General features: G+C 39.2%; 2 protein-coding genes across 2 annotated transcripts; both read right to left on the bottom strand.

Annotated features, from left to right (window-relative positions):
- Nucleotides 1-2,863: 2,863 nt before the first annotated feature.
- LOC142962470 (atlastin-3-like) lies at nucleotides 2,864-11,542 on the bottom strand. The gene is made up of 14 exons (XM_076102979.1): nucleotides 11,426-11,542; nucleotides 9,766-9,988; nucleotides 9,181-9,315; nucleotides 7,974-8,078; nucleotides 7,842-7,892; nucleotides 7,491-7,547; nucleotides 7,299-7,391; nucleotides 7,060-7,198; nucleotides 6,830-6,957; nucleotides 6,695-6,751; nucleotides 6,527-6,598; nucleotides 6,243-6,434; nucleotides 5,811-6,050; nucleotides 2,864-4,632 (listed from the first exon to the last, which is right to left on the bottom strand). The coding sequence occupies exons 2-14, from the start codon at nucleotides 9,967-9,969 to the stop codon at nucleotides 4,570-4,572; spliced, it is 1,536 nt and encodes a 511-aa protein (XP_075959094.1). The 5' UTR covers nucleotides 9,970-9,988; nucleotides 11,426-11,542; the 3' UTR covers nucleotides 2,864-4,569.
- A 1,431-nt stretch (nucleotides 11,543-12,973) lies between these two features.
- Nucleotides 12,974-15,521, bottom strand: LOC142962541 (uncharacterized). Its single transcript, XM_076103086.1, has 4 exons — nucleotides 14,910-15,521; nucleotides 14,503-14,624; nucleotides 13,827-13,882; nucleotides 12,974-13,402 (listed from the first exon to the last, which is right to left on the bottom strand). Exons 1-4 carry the CDS (start codon nucleotides 15,519-15,521, stop codon nucleotides 13,050-13,052), a joined length of 1,143 nt encoding a protein of 380 aa, XP_075959201.1. The 3' UTR covers nucleotides 12,974-13,049.
- Between the last annotated feature and the right edge of the window lie 1,712 nt (nucleotides 15,522-17,233).

The raw sequence follows: 17,233 nt of genomic DNA, 5'->3' as shown, positions 1-17,233 counted from the left end.
AATTGTCCGGTGGCTGTATTTGTTTTTGGATATGCTATTGATTTAAGTATTCTGTCACGTGTGATAACACAAAGAGGGCCGCATATATAATATAAATATTAATAAGCTTCAGCTCAATATATTATACACACAAATTAAATAGTGAATAAAAAACTAATCTTCCCAGTGATTTTAACATATTGACTGATGTTATCAAACATGACACTAATTGGCAACCATTTGAGGGAAGCAATATTATACCTCTTACCACTAGTATTTTTTCCGCATTTTATTCTTTTATTTTCCCTGCAATTATATTAATACTTTGTATTTCCTTTAGCGTCGCGGCCAGCACTGATGAACAAATCAAACATACCAAATAGGTGGCGAAGAGCGTTATGCGAATCTGTGTTTGTGTGGTATATGAATACACCCACAACTCCCTGATAATATCTAATGTACATTATGAAATCATATTATGGTGCTCAATAAATACATAAAAAATACAACAATCTTGGTCGGACACACATCCTTCAAGCTTTTAACGCAACTATAGCCCTAACATTTTTATTTAATTTCATTGTAACCTTTTTCTAATTTATTAAAGACAACCTACGTATATGAAACCATCATTGTGACCGTAACAATACATTTGCAGTGTTCAAGGAGGTGAATACGTGCTACTCATTAATTCTCCAATGGCGCGAGGAGAGATGAATAAGTAAAACTATTGTGCTGCTGCTGTTTTAACCGAAATTCAGCAGCCATCCAGGCAGGCGCAAAGCAGTTTTCTGGGTGGGAGGAATTTCTCCGCCACCCACCCCTTCTCTCTCTCGCTCTCTCGCTCTCTCTCTCTCTCTCTCTCTCTCTCTCTCTCTCTCTCTCTCTCGTCCTTTCTCCCCTCCCCTCCGTGCGGGTTTTTGTTAGACTCACTTCCAAATATGGAAGTGAACGGTGGAGCGGCAGCGATCAGTGCACGCGCCTCGCTCACAGCACGAGGAGGGTCGGGCCACGACGCCGATCACCATATAAGGAAACAAGGGACACAAAATTCGCTGTAGCAGATTTTCTGTACAGAGAAAGACACACAGAGAGTGTCAGTGTGAAGGATGAGAAGAAGCGGAAGATGAGGCGCAGTAGTGGCACTGAATACACACATTTCTCCGGAGAATACAATGATATAAACGCTATAATATCACAGCGGAGGTCAGTTCATACTGAGGCTGGGCTGTTGTTTTGCTGTGGGGCATGTATGTTATGGCTTAACGGTGCTGTGGTTGTAAACAGAAAGCCTGTAAAATATGACCCACATTCATTATGTTGCCAAACAAGCGTCACTAGCTCAATAAAAGAAACACACACTCATATGTTGTCAATAGTGTCAGTAGCTTCTACATTCATTAAATCATTTCCCCACCATAGCTGAAGGAATATAACATGTTCTATCTTATTTTGTTCAGATACAATAGTCTCACAAATCCTACTGTACATATAATATATAAGTGCTAATACATATTAGATTCAACATAATTATCATTACAGGGTACAAGTACTGAGACAAAGAAATGCAGTTTCACATCTAACCAGAAGCAGTAACGTGCAGAGTATAATATAGAATAAAAAGTATATTTAGAATAAACAGCAATTAGTAGCCTTTATATGAATGTGCTAAGATATATACAGTATGTGCTGCAGCTACAGCAGTAGGTTTATTGCCTTTATTAAAGTACTGTACATAGCTAAATTTACTCAAACTGTAGTTTATATATTACATTGTATGTTGTATATTGTATAAATTGTATATTTCATAAATATATTACATACAATACATATTCCATATTGGTTTATTGTTCATTTTGTACAATCATTCATATTTTTATGCACTTTGCTACTGTTTATGTAGTAGGTTGGTAATGCTACGTTTAGTTTTTTATAAAACAGACCCCCCCCCTATTTTTTGTTAATAATTGAACTGTTCTATCTATGACATAAGCCTTCTGTAGCATAAGACAATGTGTTTTAAATGAGACTATTAGCCAGCCAGCAGTAAGTGAATGGTTTGGAGAAAAATACTATGTTCAAGCTAGTTCAAGAATGCCCGTCATGTTCGAACAAGTGTTTGCACCACATGTTAGAACAAGTGTGTGAAAGCAGACGACACGTAAGAATGTTCTAGATTTTGTGTCTATTATGCTACTGTTAAATAAATGTTAGCAGGACTGTATGTGTTAATATGTGAGCCACTGTAAGAGTAAAGGCCGTGTATATTCTGAGTTATAGTATTTTGGAATCTGTGTTAATGTGGAATATATTTGAAATCATTTGGATTTGGTCACACCCTGTTTATGTAAATTGCGAAATGTTTTGATCTGCAATTGTGTGTGAGAATAAAACTCTCTCTGGCCTGAGCATGACGCCAACGTTGGTCCTCTCTCTATCGATCCAGTTGTATCTATTGGCTACACGCTGCTTCCTAGCCTGTGTAACCTTTGCTGCCGGTCCAGACTTCCTCTAGGTCTGGTGCCGGTAACATTTACACTATCTGGTTAGATGCTAAACTTGTACTTGCTCTATGTAATCACAATGAAGTTTAATATAATGTAATCTAATCTGAGCCAAATATTCAAATGCAATCTGAAACAGAACATGTTGTGGCGATTCAAATACATGAAGGGAAAAGTGAACACAAATTTGACATAAGTGAGTAAAATGATCACTGCTTTGCCACACAGCAAGTGTTTGTAATGGTGATCCTGCTGCTGGGTGAGTGTGGTAAGAGATTTCAAAATATCCTACATCCTCTTTTCGTTTTTTTTGTACAACCTTTATGGCGGAGTTTCTCTGATGCCACTTTTTAAACAAAAGAATGGATTGAAAAGGCGCATTAACAGTTTCAAGCTTTATTTATTCTTTAGAAAACAGCATTTCTCAAGTCAAGGCCACAATACTCCTGCAAGAGATTACTACATTAGCTTTTACTACAATATTGCATGCATTTACCTTTGGAACAAGCAGTGTGCAAATAGCACCAAAGAGGAGGGGGAGTGCAAAAGAAAGTGCTCGTTTCCTCCTCTTGTGCAGAGGGACAGACATGGAATGTGCAAAATGATGGTCAGAACTCATGGCTTGAGAAAGTCTCCCATCATCCATATTTGCACATCTCTTTTTTGACCTTGTATTCTTATGATTCATATCTACAGTTTCATGGAATGACTGTGAGATTAATGCACTGTTTATTAGCATTTAGTGTGTCCATTCTGTATTTGAACACAGGAAATATATGGTTAGTTGTTGAAGTACACAATGCAGAATCATTACGGACTATATTATCCTACTTTTGCTCTCAGGTTTTACAATCTTGTGGCATTTGAAAGACCTATTATACAAGACTAGATGCTTGCATTCCACGTCTCCAATTGAATGTTTCTGAAAGAATCCACCTCTCATGTTCAGACATGTAGGGCATAGTTTCAAATAACCAGGATCCTTTAATCCAATGCCGTGTTCATTCTGAGAACATCTTAAGGATTTTTGACAACGTGCGGCAGTCAACTGACAAATTGTCACATTTTCTATATGTTTCTACTGATTATTACTTCTTATTCTTATACTGTATAAAAAAATCCTGCTTGTTATTTGTTCCATGTTTGTTCAACACTTGCTATGTTTGATTGGAAAAGTGTTTTTTCACTGAGTTCATTGTAGCCACTGAGTACACGGTCAAAGTTTAAATCAAATATTAAAAGCTAACTCTTTGGCTGACTGGTCGCTAGTTTTATTATACTGTGTGTTCAACACCTTTGAGTATTCCAATGTCTTATCTTTGGAGAGGGAAAATGTCCAGAATACAAGTTCCTATATATATAATTTTGCCAGAAGAGTCTAGTATATAGTATCAAAATCTATAAAGTGTAACACGTTCCATCAAGGAATAAACAGCAAAGCAATTGAAACAAATGAGATTCAACTGAACTCCCATTATATGCAACTTCCAAAATCTACTGTGCTATATAGAAAGTGCGTCTCTTCTTCTCCTTTCAAAGTAGAAATGCTAGTTTATATCAAATATAAAGCAAATCCACAAACAGAATGGAATGTTTTAAGGCCGCAAAGTAAAAAAATATAGCCACAAAGTGATATGTATAAATGTATAAGCTTTAAAGCCAGCATTTTTTTAAGGTAACAAGATATACTGCAGAAGCTTTCTTTGATAATCACCCTGACTTCCCCAAGAACGTGTTTTATAAGTTTAACGGTAAACATCGACATGTCCATTAAGACCAATTGTAAACTTGTAAAATGATGGCAGTGTCAATTTAAGACCTGTAGTATCAATAAGAGGGATTGGAATGATTTAACTCCCTGCCTCAGTGACTCCAGTCACCTTTACATAAGCCTGGACGTAGACAGGCAGAGTAACGTGCATAATAAAGATGCTGGTGGATTGGCATCATGTTTTGTTCCTTGTGGCAATCTGGTTGAGCTGCATGTTTGTTCCAATGGGAGGCATGATAAGGCTTTAGTGCTGAATGTGTGCTTGTGTGGTGTGCTGGTAGCATTGCGTCGAGATTACGAAGGTCCAGAGGTCCTTTATCTGGATTTCTTCTGGTCACCGGTGGCCGTACCTCTCGACTTGTTCAACACCACGGTGGCCTGGAAACAGAGGAGAAACAAAAAGGGACCATTAATGTGACGGCTGACTGCGTCAAGTGCTTCTCGCAACGGACGTTGACTTCCGTTTTTTTGGTGTTGTGGTTAATTCACTGAGGCCTCTCGGCCTCATCTGTCAGGAAGAGCGGCTCCGACAAAAAAAAAAAAAAACACTTCTTGTTTCGTGTTAGTAAAAAGGCATGAACTTGAGAATTAACTCTCGACGGTCTCTCTCAACATTGTTAGTTTAATTTTCTATTTGAAATCCGTTGATGTTGGATCCGGCTTTACAACTAAATGAAAACGGTTGCAATAGTTAAAGTCACAGAGAAACGTATTTCAATGTGCAACAGAATATGTGGGTGGGGTTTAAATCAAACAATAACATGGGATTTAATTTTTCAGAGTGGGCGTGGCTTAGCAAAACCAGCAGCTCAATGTGGTGCACAGGCCTCCCCCACATGCCTTGTTCAATCAAGAGGACGACGGTTAAATAAACAAATCAGATCAGACTTCAACCACATTCTGATTTCACAGGTTTACCAGCTAAAATCCAACCATACAACTCCTGCAATGCTTCTATTAAACTGTGTTTAATAACCCACAAATAATTATCATCCAACCCTGCAGATACAGTACAGTTCTTGTGCCTCTATTAGCTCATTGTTGTTTATACACATTTACTGTGTACTGTACGGTTCAGTCTCACCACTCTTCTGAACCCGGTATCAAGTAAACACGCTCTGGTAAACCCACAGTATACAACCTTTCAGCACCAAAAAAGCAGTATCTGAAAAGTCTCTCCTTCCTTTGTGTTCTTGGAGTTTTTACATGTTACAAACCATTCATTGAAGGCGGTAAGCATAATTTAAATCTAAACTTACTGTGCTCATATCCAGCTTTTGTCATACAGTACATGACTCTATAAACTAAAATGGAACTGCTCTTTATCTGTTAAATTGTTGTTTTTCTTACCAGTATTTTGACAGGTGAGTCAATATCTAGATTATTACAAATGTCTCTTACCCTTAGATTGCTGCATACCCTTTTTGTACTTCCCAAAATCAATTGCTCCCTCTAGTGACGTTTATGGGTACATGCAGTGCCAAAAAAAAGTCTATAATGATATAACTGAAATCTCTGAAAGACTTATAGACGGACACCAGTCCCATTATTCTCACCTGGTCCAGGACGACACCTGCGGCCTGGTCGATGGCTCCTCCTACAGTCCGGTACCGACCAGAGTAGCGGATGAAGGCCCACGTCAGCATGGACATCATGACCACACCCAGAGTACAGTCACACACCAAGGCGAAGGTAGACAGGCCAACGAAGAACAACACACCCGACAGCACGTAGAGAAGGCACACCAGGACAAACAGCACTGCAGGTGTCCGGAAGGCGCTGAAGAGGTTTTTTGCCTTTTACAGCAAAGAGAAGAAACAGATGATTAAGAAATAATATCACTGCCTTAAACGGCAATCAATCCAATAATAATACACCAAAAATAATCAGTTGAAGTGGTCAAACTGTTGTGTTTTGATTGATAAATCTATAAGATATTTATTTCAATGTCAAATAAAGGTTCTCATGTTTATGGAGAAGTCTCTTACCGCATTGTGCTTGCCGAGTGACTGCCACATTTCCGCCAGCTCTTGTTCCAGCTCTGCTTGGTAACGGTCGCAGAACTCTTGTCCGCCCATCTTCTTGGTCTTGGAGAAGTTATGAAGAGCCTCTCGGAAGTAAAAGTGATGCTTTTCCTCCAGAGAGTCCGGAGCCACATAGGGCAAGTCTCCCCCGCACACCTGAGAGCGGAAAGAAGGAACGTTTGTAGTCAGGATTATATGAAAACACCAGTGAAGAAGTGCAGTTGATGCATCGTTTAGGTGAAACACACCCTCTCCATGTTCTTGCTGTACTGATCTTTGGCTGTAGCCACAGCTGCCAGATTATTGGCCTCTGCTGTAGCCTGGCGAAACAAAAGTGGCACATGTTAATGGTATTGTAGTAAAAAACTAAACAAAATGTTGCTGTTAAAACGTATATACGTTAATCCTGTACATACCATGAGCATAGTCTTTGGCTGTGGCAAATCTTCTCCCTGGTAGATCTTGATGTAAGCCTGGTAGGACAAAAATTACAATTTTAGACTTTAAAAAAATCTGGTTCCGCAGGAAAACTCAGATGGAGAAGATGTTACCTTGAAGAACTCGAGCAGGCCCCTGCAAGTGACTTTGTTTCCATTTATTTCCTTCTCACACAGACGATCGGGATGCAGCAGTTTAGGGATCAGTTTCTTCAGCTCCTCTTTGAACTCCGGGGCAACAGCTGAGGTAATAAATATATAACAAAAGTTAAGACAGCACATGGTACATTGAGTGTTCTGCTAACCTTAAACACATTAGACGAGTGTGGAAACAGGGCTCTAACCATTAAGCTGTCCCTTAAATTCAGGGCTGGTGGCAACCTTCAACCCAGGGTGAGGCAACAAGAAGCAGGAAATGCTGCTGAAGCATGAATGGATGTGATCCCTCACTGTTTGCAGCTCCTCGTGCTGGGTCTCATTCACCTTCAGACATCAATAGGAAGGCAAAATCCCAAACTCAGTATCCAAGATCAGCCAAGTGTTTTCATTATATTCTTCCAAATGAATAAGACAGAATTGGTACCTGTAACCGTTTATCCAGGAATTCATTGCCTCCTTTAAACCCGTAGGAATATTCATAGGGAAAGCTCCAGTCCCTGATTAGGAACATTAAGGACTGTAAGAGGAAAATGAAAAGGTGTTAAATTAAAGAGCAACAACTAGATAAATGTCAAACACCAGCAATGAATGAATCACATATTGTGGTTTCTCTTACCTGGAAGGGCTTCTGAAAGATCTCATCCATGGCAAGACGACCGTACTCCGTGAACAGCTATGATCATACAAAGTTATTAGTGAGACGACGCACAAATCTGGAGAGCATCTAATGTTAAGAAGTGAGATTATGAAAAAGACCCGTCTGTCAGAAGCAGAAGAGCTTATGATCATAAGAAGGTATGAATGTGTGTGTAAATGGGGAATGTTGATATGTAGATTAATGAGCCTTGAGAGGTCAGAAGACTAGAAATAATTATATACGTACGAATGCAAGTCCATTTACCAAAATACCTGCTGACACACTCAGGTTGACTCTGACTAATCTGATCTCATGCTCAAGTAAACAGACCTGTAGCTGCTGCAGATCGTCCTCTTGTACGTTCTGTGACAGATTGTAGATCTACAAAAGAGAAACTAAATAAGCACACATTACACGAATAAAAAGCATCGATGAACTCACTGACAATCAGAGCTCGGTCACCTGTATTGAACTGGTCATGGTGCTGAGGGCGAAGATGGTGGCACAGTCCTTCACGGTGGACTGGTTATCAAAGGCTCCCTGAGTGTCCATCAACACCACTGCCACCTGCCACAAAACACAGCCCATGACATTAACACTGTGTGCAACTAGTTATTAGAGAAACACACAGATGAAATTATGTGTACTGATGTACGATGTTGTTATATTTCTCCATTCAACCCTCTCTAATGTTCATCTGCCGTATATATGTATGTATGTATGTATGTATGTATGTATGTATGTATATATATATATATATATATATATATATATATATATATAAAAAGATTGATTTTAATCCTGATTAAACTCGGATGACGTCAGCAGATTTGTGCCAAATAGAACATAAAGATTTTTAGCCTTAAATTAACACTACCAGACCAGAGAGGGGTGTTATCATTATTATATTTTTCTATTGCATTATTTATTGTTTAGTGTATAAAATGCTCATTGTAATTTCCATCTTCAGATTGCTTGTTCTATTCAAACAAACAAAAATGCAACAAAGTATAATTTACAACGATATAAATGAGAAAATATTAGAATTACTGCCTCGCAGTTGTATGCAATTGCGAAACAGTCAAGTTCAAGGTTACACCGATGTCTGTCTATAATGTCATCATACCATCATTTTTTATCTTATTAGACATTTGTGTAACATTGTCATGAATAGAATATGAATCCTTGAGTTATGGCCAAAAATGTGTTTTGTGAGGTCACAGCGATCTTTGACCATCAAAATCTAATCAGTTAATCCTTGAGAGTAAGTGGATGTTTGTGTCAAATTTGAAGTTCCCTCCAGGTGTTCCTGAGATATCGTGTTCAGAAGAATGGACCGGACGTACAGATGTTACAACCCGAAAACATAATGCCACCGTAAAAAGCAAATAATCAGCAAATAATCACATTTAAGAAGTTGCAACCAGAAAATGTTTGAAATTTTTCTTGATATCTTAAACAATTATTTGACTAGAAAAATTGTTGACTACTTTTATTGTAGATTGACTTTTTTTCCAGCACAACAGACAAGGCAAGTCAGGCTAACAAATGAGAAAGTGTAGCTACAACAATCTTTTATAGATATTATCTGACATCATTATCTAAGTTGTAAATACTATGTTTCTTGACAAACATATGGTACATAGATGAACAAATATATTTAAAGTACCTCTGTTCCATCGCTCTTTTGGATGGGGAAAACTTCACTCCACAGCTGGATGCCTGTTGTCTCTGGTTCAGAACCGCCTCTCCAAGAAAATCCAGCCAGCTCCTCGTCATCCTCACCGAGCCAGTTTTCATCACCCTGCAGAAATAATACAAAATACACTTTCTAGACCAGCTGGGGCTTCTACATGAAACTCTGCATATGAAATGTAACATGCCTTGTCATGTAGTTTCAATAACTCTAAAGAATATAGCAGCTTTTACTCTCAGGTCATAATTATCCACGATTACCCAGTTGGCTATATATAGACTCCACTCCTTACTATGGATCATGACTACGGTCTCAAACATTCCTGTTAAGTAAACTAGTTAGTTCACATGTTACAGCAGGGATGGGCATTAGTTAAGCAATCAACGTAAGACTATATGTGATTTTCCAGGTTTTCACACCGTCAACACACGAGGAGGAACTAGTCAGTATCATTAGTACTCACTAGTTAACATGATAGGTGATATGGCCTCAGAGTACAGCAGACAGATATAATGTCTGGTGAGACACTGAAAGCTCCTGTTACAGAGCACGACTCACCTTTCTGTACATGTAGCGGAGCATGAAGTCAAGCAGGAAGCTCTTGCCCTTTCTGAAGGCTCCAGCCACTGACAGCACCACCACATTTTTGTCTCTGACCTCGGGGGCCAACAGAACCCGGGCCAGAGCCTCCGTGTCGAGCGCAAAGGAGTGTTCCTCCTTACACACTGTGACGATCTGAACTGGGCCTGGTTTAGTCCCCATCCTTAAGAGTTACTGGTCCCTGTGAACACCACAGACAAACGCATCGTGTTAGTGAGAAACTATTCTAGAAGAAGGTAAAACAAATATCAATCTACAATGACAGACAGCATACAAAAGTGGCAAATAACTACAAGTGTGAATGGCAAATCTTTGACTTTTTTTTTTTTTTGAGATTAATGATTTTAGCAATTTATTAATCATAAAAAAACATATTTTCCAAGTAATTTGTTGCTTGATTGATTTAGCAAAGTTATCACTTTTAGTCGTCAACTGAGAATTATTAGATTCAAATTTATATAATCTCTGAATAGTTTTAGTTATTAATATTTACCAAACATGTGCTGGTTGGGTGCTTACTTTTCTGTATCTTCAGTTATTAGAAACACTTTTATAACTTTTTTTTAGTTTTCTTGTGTTGGCTGGTCACAAGCAACTCTCAGGCATGTTTGGGACTCTTGTTACTTGTAATGGACATTTTACAATAGAGTTATAGTCTGTCCGTGACCAAAGCAGAAATTAAAAATAAATTGGTCACAAGAAAACTAAATAACCACTAGATTAATTAATAAAACTTAGTTGTAGGCCTAAAGGGCAAATTCCTTAAAAATCACTTTTCTGAGCCAGCAACTGACTTTCTTTCGAGCGTCAATAAAATATGAGATTTGGATGATAATCCCACCCAAAAGTGTTTACTAATAATACCATTTCAACAGTGCCTCCTGTAAAAAAAATCAGATATGCACTGATTTTTTCGTCAGACACAATATTTGTCTTTGTGTCATGCTGCTTTGCCTCCAGCCAGTGCTCTCCAACACAGTGTATGTTTGAGCTGTCTCTAAGGACTTCATTGTTGTTGCTCTCTGGTGAGGACGTCGTCGCTCCCACGATGACTCAGACAGGGAGGCACATTGCTTGTCAGTTTATTTCTAGTTATAATAGCCAAAGCTCGCTTTATCCTTCACCACACACTCAAAATAAGGTGTGGCACTCAGCAGCAGCATGCCGAGCATTTATCTGCAGTGACTGTGTTGAAACGTAGAAAAGAAATTCTGCAGTTCTGAGAATAAACCCTGTTTTGTAATCTGTCTGCACTTTGTTATGAGCAAGCACCACAAGAGACAAGCTAAACTCTACAGTTTACTGTCTCTATAATGAACGTGGCTTGATCGTTGACAGCCGTGTTAGCTACACGTTCAGGTCTTATACCAGTTTGCTAAGCTAAACAGATATCTAACGTTAATGAAGCTCAACGGCTAACCTAGCTATCAAGCTAAAGCACATAAGTATTGACTAATCAACTAGTTAACGGTCGTAGCCAATAGCCTGCATAAGCTAACGCGTCTCTGTTGTTTGCCGTTAAAGGGAACTAAAAACGAACGTCTCAGCGATCTTTTAAATATAAAACTATCTTGACAATAACTCTCTTCCTCTAGTTGCTTTGTGTGTGTGTTGTTACCTTTGATGTATTCAAACGGCTTAAACACAATCGTGGAGGAACGACTGAAGCGTTACTTCTGGCATGAAAATAACTATGAGAACTTTTTTCCACCACGAAAACTCGCACATTTCCGGGATATTCCTGCGCAATGTCGTCTGGGAAATGTAGTTTCGAGTGTGGCTTCCTGCTTCTGCCTCAGTCCGTTGACGAACTACGCTACCCAGCGTGCCCACCCTGTCGCAAAGCTTCGGGAAATGTAGTTTTTAATGTATAAAGCTAAATAATTAAACGAATACGGAACTACCGGACAGGTAATGTAAAACAGAAGTTTGGTGTTTTGCGTGTATTCAAAACACAGTGTAGCCTTGCAACCAGTTTTTGATGAACTACATTTATACCATTATAGATATTTAGCAGTAGCTTAATAGTCTTGTGGTTCCAATATAATCACATCTCAATTATTTATTTCGTGTAAGTAATAACAATACAGGATAAATTAAGAATTAATTCACATGAAACAAAACAAAACCGGCAGTGCAATTCAAAATAGACAAACATTAAAAACAAGCTAATTTTATTCACAAGAACCGCATAACAGATTCTATTTGTTAGATTAAAAGATCTAAAGTACATGAACACAAAATACATGCAATTTACAAACAGAAATGTACTGTAAAGTAATTTAAATGGCAGTGAGTTCATTTAGCATTTTAACTCCAAATTCCAATCAAACTACGCCTGGTTGAAGACAGGATTATATAGTTATACCAGAAAATTAACAGAACGTCAGTAACATAACATCATGTAGCATAAAATCAACTCCAGCATACATGATTAAAATAATGACAACAGGTGGAAAGAAATCAATTAGAAACAAAATTGGAGGTACGAATTGAGAAGTGCTTTCCGACTTTTCGAGCGCAATCTACAATTGCAACTGCATTATAAATTAAAGTACTTTTAAATCAGGTATTATACTCAACTACTTTTAAAAAGGCAGCATTTTCAGAACAGGTTACAGTAACAGTGTTAACAACAATATATTCAAATTAACTTTGTTTATAAGATTTTTTTTTCCCCTCATAAAATAACCTCTAAAAAACCTTCTTATAAAGAAAGTTTGGTCACTTATTTTTACTTTGAAAACATCTTTATCAAGAAACAGTACTTCTGCTTGAGTTGGAAGCACGCCTTCCACCCTGAGAAAGAACTTAACGAGTAAAAAAACATAGATGAAAACCTAAAAACTTATTGTAGTGAAGATCATTCTCTATTAATACTTGCCCCTCCCCTTTTTCAAGTTAACACGACACTCACAAGTTTGCTTTGTCCATGTAGTCATTGTATGGTGGTGAATTCAGCTTTTGCATTGAAAGTGCCTGAATATATATTAAGTAATATGACCCATATTATTTATAGTCCATTAGAAAGTTGAGCTATATTATTTACCTAACTACAAAACAAGCCTTAGGGCAGCGTCAACGTCTCAGGATGAAGCAGCCAACTTGCATCAGCATCCCCCCATCCATTATCACTTAAGACTTTTAAACATAAATCCCTATTTATGTTTCTTTGTTGGAGCGTTTGCTTATGATGGATTGAAGCTTTCTTTTGGTTGTGATTGTTAAATGTTGATGTAACATTAATATCCACCACCTGCCAGGTCCAGCAGTGACCCGGCAGCCTCCTGGGCCTCGGCATCGAGCTGAAGGATCTCCACGGTCTCCAGGTCCAACTCTGTGTCACCCGGCAGCACCAGGTACTGGTACTGGTGAGACTGGTAGTAGTGTAGCTCGATGTACCCGCTGTCTGACAGGGGGTCCTTCTCCATGTCCTCACTGACCTCCCCCTGCTGGTATTCAACCGACTCCATGGTCACAAGCTCCTCGTGATCTGGGGTCAAAGGACACGGTGGGTTGTCGGAGAACGTTGGGTTATCGTTGGTCAGGATTTGGGATGACGATGTGGAGAGGAAGAGGGCATGAGAGAGAGGATCTGCATAAAAAGAAAAACAATCAATCAAGCAAAATATGTGTCAGAAAGTAAGACATTAATATGAATAACTTGTTTTCATGCAGGCTGGTTGAACGAGGTCGTTCTGAGGAGTCTGACATGGTCGTCTATGGGCCCATATAGCGCCATAGGCCCGGAAATGAAACGGGGAGACATATAGGAGACTAAGCGTGACTATTGCCGGGTTTCCAAGGTAATAGAAGGTTGTTGCCATGACAACTGAACACAAACACAGGAACAATGTCGAAAAGCTGCAGAGACGGGGAAAAGTCGCAGGTAATAAAAGTGTCACAGAGAGAAGTTACTACATTGATGAATTATTGCAGACTAAAAGAAATTCATAAAAGGGTCAAATGTGTACACGCTCGTGTGCTGATTAAGTGTTGTGTGTCAACTCGTCACTCACCTGACATCTCAATAGAGTCGCACACTGCAGGCACCACAAATTCAGCTCCCTCCAACCTGCACACAAAATGTTAGAAAAGTACATAAAATACACCTCAGTAAGAGCCTCATTAAAATGTAATATTATTCAAAAACTCCTCATCCACCAAAGAAACCCATAGAATGCTGTGTATTAACAGAAAAAACAACACAGGAATGTTGAGGAAAGTAATATTTTGTAGCGCTGACACTAATGATTATCTTTCAATCTTCATCAATCAATCAATTTATCTGTTGAAAAACAGAAAACAGTGAAAGATGCCCATTGCAATTTGCAATAGCCAAAGGAAAAGTCTTCAAATTGTGTGTTTTGTCCAGCTAATAGCTCAAAATCCAAAGATATTCCATTTAAATTATAATTTTTTTAACTATGAATTGAGAAGCTAATGCTAGCAAATGTTTGGCATTTTGTTCTTGAATTGTCAAATGATTTTCTGTTATTAACTTATCGTATCGCCACATTTAGTATTGACTTTTTGTCTAGAATCAGTCAACAGAAACTATATGAAGTGTTTTAGTCATGAAGTGAATACAGTATACCTAACAATTAATGGAGTTAAATATGAATAGAAAATGATGTATTAACACACAATGAAAATATGCTTTGCTCATACTTCAGACTGTGTGGTGATACTCACAGTGCAGGCTTGTTTAACAGATTGATGTTGGTGCTGTGATAACTGTGGGTCTTCCTCAGCACCTCGAGGAGCGCCGGCTGATACTCTGGACACACACACCACAGCGATCCCTTACCCACTGACTGAAAAAAACATACAAAACACTTGAAACACTCAAACTGCAAACTTAAACTCTTAAGCAACGCTGACAGTAGACAAAACAACAACCTCAACACATGTGGAGTACTTAATTATAATTTCCCCTGCAGAGCAGTTTAGTTGCTGACTCGACTACAGAGCAGCACATCTGCATTCAGTGTGTTGCTCAAGGACATTGCAGTGATATGGATGTTTGAGCATCTGTCCTATAATTTAAGCACACACTATAATGTGGCTCTTAATGTGGTAAACGTGAGTAATGTCCCCACCTGGCTCTTGTCCCTTTGAATACGACGGAAGCTCTTGCTCAGGGACAGGTTGTGTCTGACAGAGTTCCTCCAGCCTCCAGAGGCTGTCCGGTAGAAGGGGAAATTATTCACAATCCAATCGTAGATGTCCTTCACTGGAAGCCTCCTGTCAGGCGAGTCTTCTATTGCCATGAAAATAAGACTACTGAAGGAGTACGGTGGCTTGGACGAGGCAGGAGGAAGGGGACGGGGAGGCACAGAGGACTCTAGCTGAGTCAGTGGTGTCATCTTATGAAGGGACTGCAGAGGTAGCAGGTTGCCCCTCTGATGCAGCCAGTTGAGGCAGGTCAGGTCATCCTGGTCAGATATGTTCGCCGGGCTGAGGCACTGTGTGAGTCGTCCTTCGAGGCCGTGAGAGGCTGTGCAGTGTGACAGAGGCGAGGAAGAGTGAATTGACTCTACTGTTGCTGGAGAAAGCGAGGTCGGGGACGGGGGGAAGGAAATAGGTGAAAGTGGGAGTGAAACACGGCCCTCTGAGCAGGTCTGCTGCGGCGAGGAGGAGAAAGGTAGGGACCCCTCAAAAGTGGAAAGACATGGTGACGAGGGTGGCAGTGTATGAGAGATATTCTCCATCTCGCTCCCAGGTGGAAACTTCCAGGGTCATTCAGCACACTGCTGGAAGAAATGACAGAAATCAATCAAAGCTACTGCTGGGAGGAATTATTCATGTTATTCAGGGTTAAAAGTTGACTAACTGTTGCAGATGTTCATATGGAATCTATCTGTAGTGTATTGATATCCATCCCTTACTGTTTATTATATTACTCTATACATTACTCTGCACTTTACTTGTTTTTTTGTACTTCTGGTTAAATGCTAAACTGAATTTCTCGTACCTGTAATCTGTGCAATTACAATAAAGTTGAATCTAATCAAATTCAATCTAAAAGTAGCAGAGAGCCACTTTGCACTATGGACGGAAGTCAAGTCGTGTCAGTTTTATCTATAGAGCCTTTAGCCAAAAATCACAACAAACATTACAATCTGCTCAGCATACAACATGTCTTTTGAGTGCACAGAAATAACAATAGGGAAATTGTATTTGCATTGTTTTTTCCCCTTTGTAAGGGCATAGTAAACAAAACTCTGAAACAAAAACAACAATTCAAACATGCAGGCTGGGCTATCTACTTCCAGGTCCATCACAACTTCAGGTTTACTAACTTACTGACTAAACGAGCTGATGGAAAATGCAATATTTTAGTTAAATGTTAGCTTTCTGTTCCCCTCTGGTGAGCATCCCCTTAAACGAACAAAGTCCACTAAGTGAACACGTGTACACCTTCAGACTAGCTTACCATCTCACGTTTTACTAAACACTAACCCAGTGGACAGGTGCAGGTCTATTAGAAAGTCTTTGTTGATCGTACATCCTGAAGGTATAGCTGAAATCGAGGAAAATCCAATGCATAACGCCCTGAAAGTCTCTTTTATGTGAAGCCACATGGCTCTACAAAGCAGTCCAGGAGGCAAATGGCGGAAGAATATAAAGTTTCATTTAGTCTAGAAAGGCGCGTTTTCCTCTCACAGGTGGTTGTTACCTTGTGCTTCAAAAATGTCTGACATTAACTAGTTACTCACCAAATAACTAAATCGATGATCCAGGCGGAACGCGGAGCTCCTTAAATGTTGAAAACACGTCGTTGCAGAGTTAAAGGTGAAGTTCTGGAGTTCAGAAGTGGACTCGGACTCCTATCCGCCGTGTTCTGTTGCCGTCCGAGGTCTCCATGGGAACGAAAAGGACGCTTTGCAGTGTGCGCGTGCACATGCACGCTCCCGCACTAATTATACAGTGTCACACCAACCAATAGACTGGGGGGGGCAGTTTTTGATTTAAAATACCTCATATCCTTATGCATCAACAAGGACATTTTTTACTTTTTCGATCATTTTGCCAGTGTACACTGCATAAGGTCTGGTTTCTTTTCAAATTTGGAAAGTTCAACCTCAGCTCCTATAATAAGTCAAGATTAAACGGTGTAGCCAAAAGACACTCAGACCCTTAATGACAATCATAGCATAAAATCATGCATCCTATTATATCAGACTTTCAGTCTTCAAATTGTAGTTTTTTGCCATTTCCACCAGATTGAGCCATTTTCTCACGTTTGCCCTCTGGGGCTATTGTGTTATTTTCCTGGTTTCCACTAGGGGCATTGCTGCTGCATTATGTGTTTTTGCTAATCATTTGACTCATCATCTGGTTATTAAATTATTTTCTATTTTAACAACGGTGGATGAAGTAAACAAACTTGGGTTAAAATTCTGAAGAAGATTGTCTATTT

The sequence above is a fragment of the Anarhichas minor genome, unplaced genomic scaffold, assembly GCF_050575085.1.
Source record: "Anarhichas minor isolate MPS153535 unplaced genomic scaffold, ASM5057508v1 ptg000028l, whole genome shotgun sequence".
NCBI classification, from domain to species: domain Eukaryota; kingdom Metazoa; phylum Chordata; class Actinopteri; order Perciformes; family Anarhichadidae; genus Anarhichas; species Anarhichas minor.
This window is presented reverse-complemented; position numbering and strand designations above follow the sequence as displayed.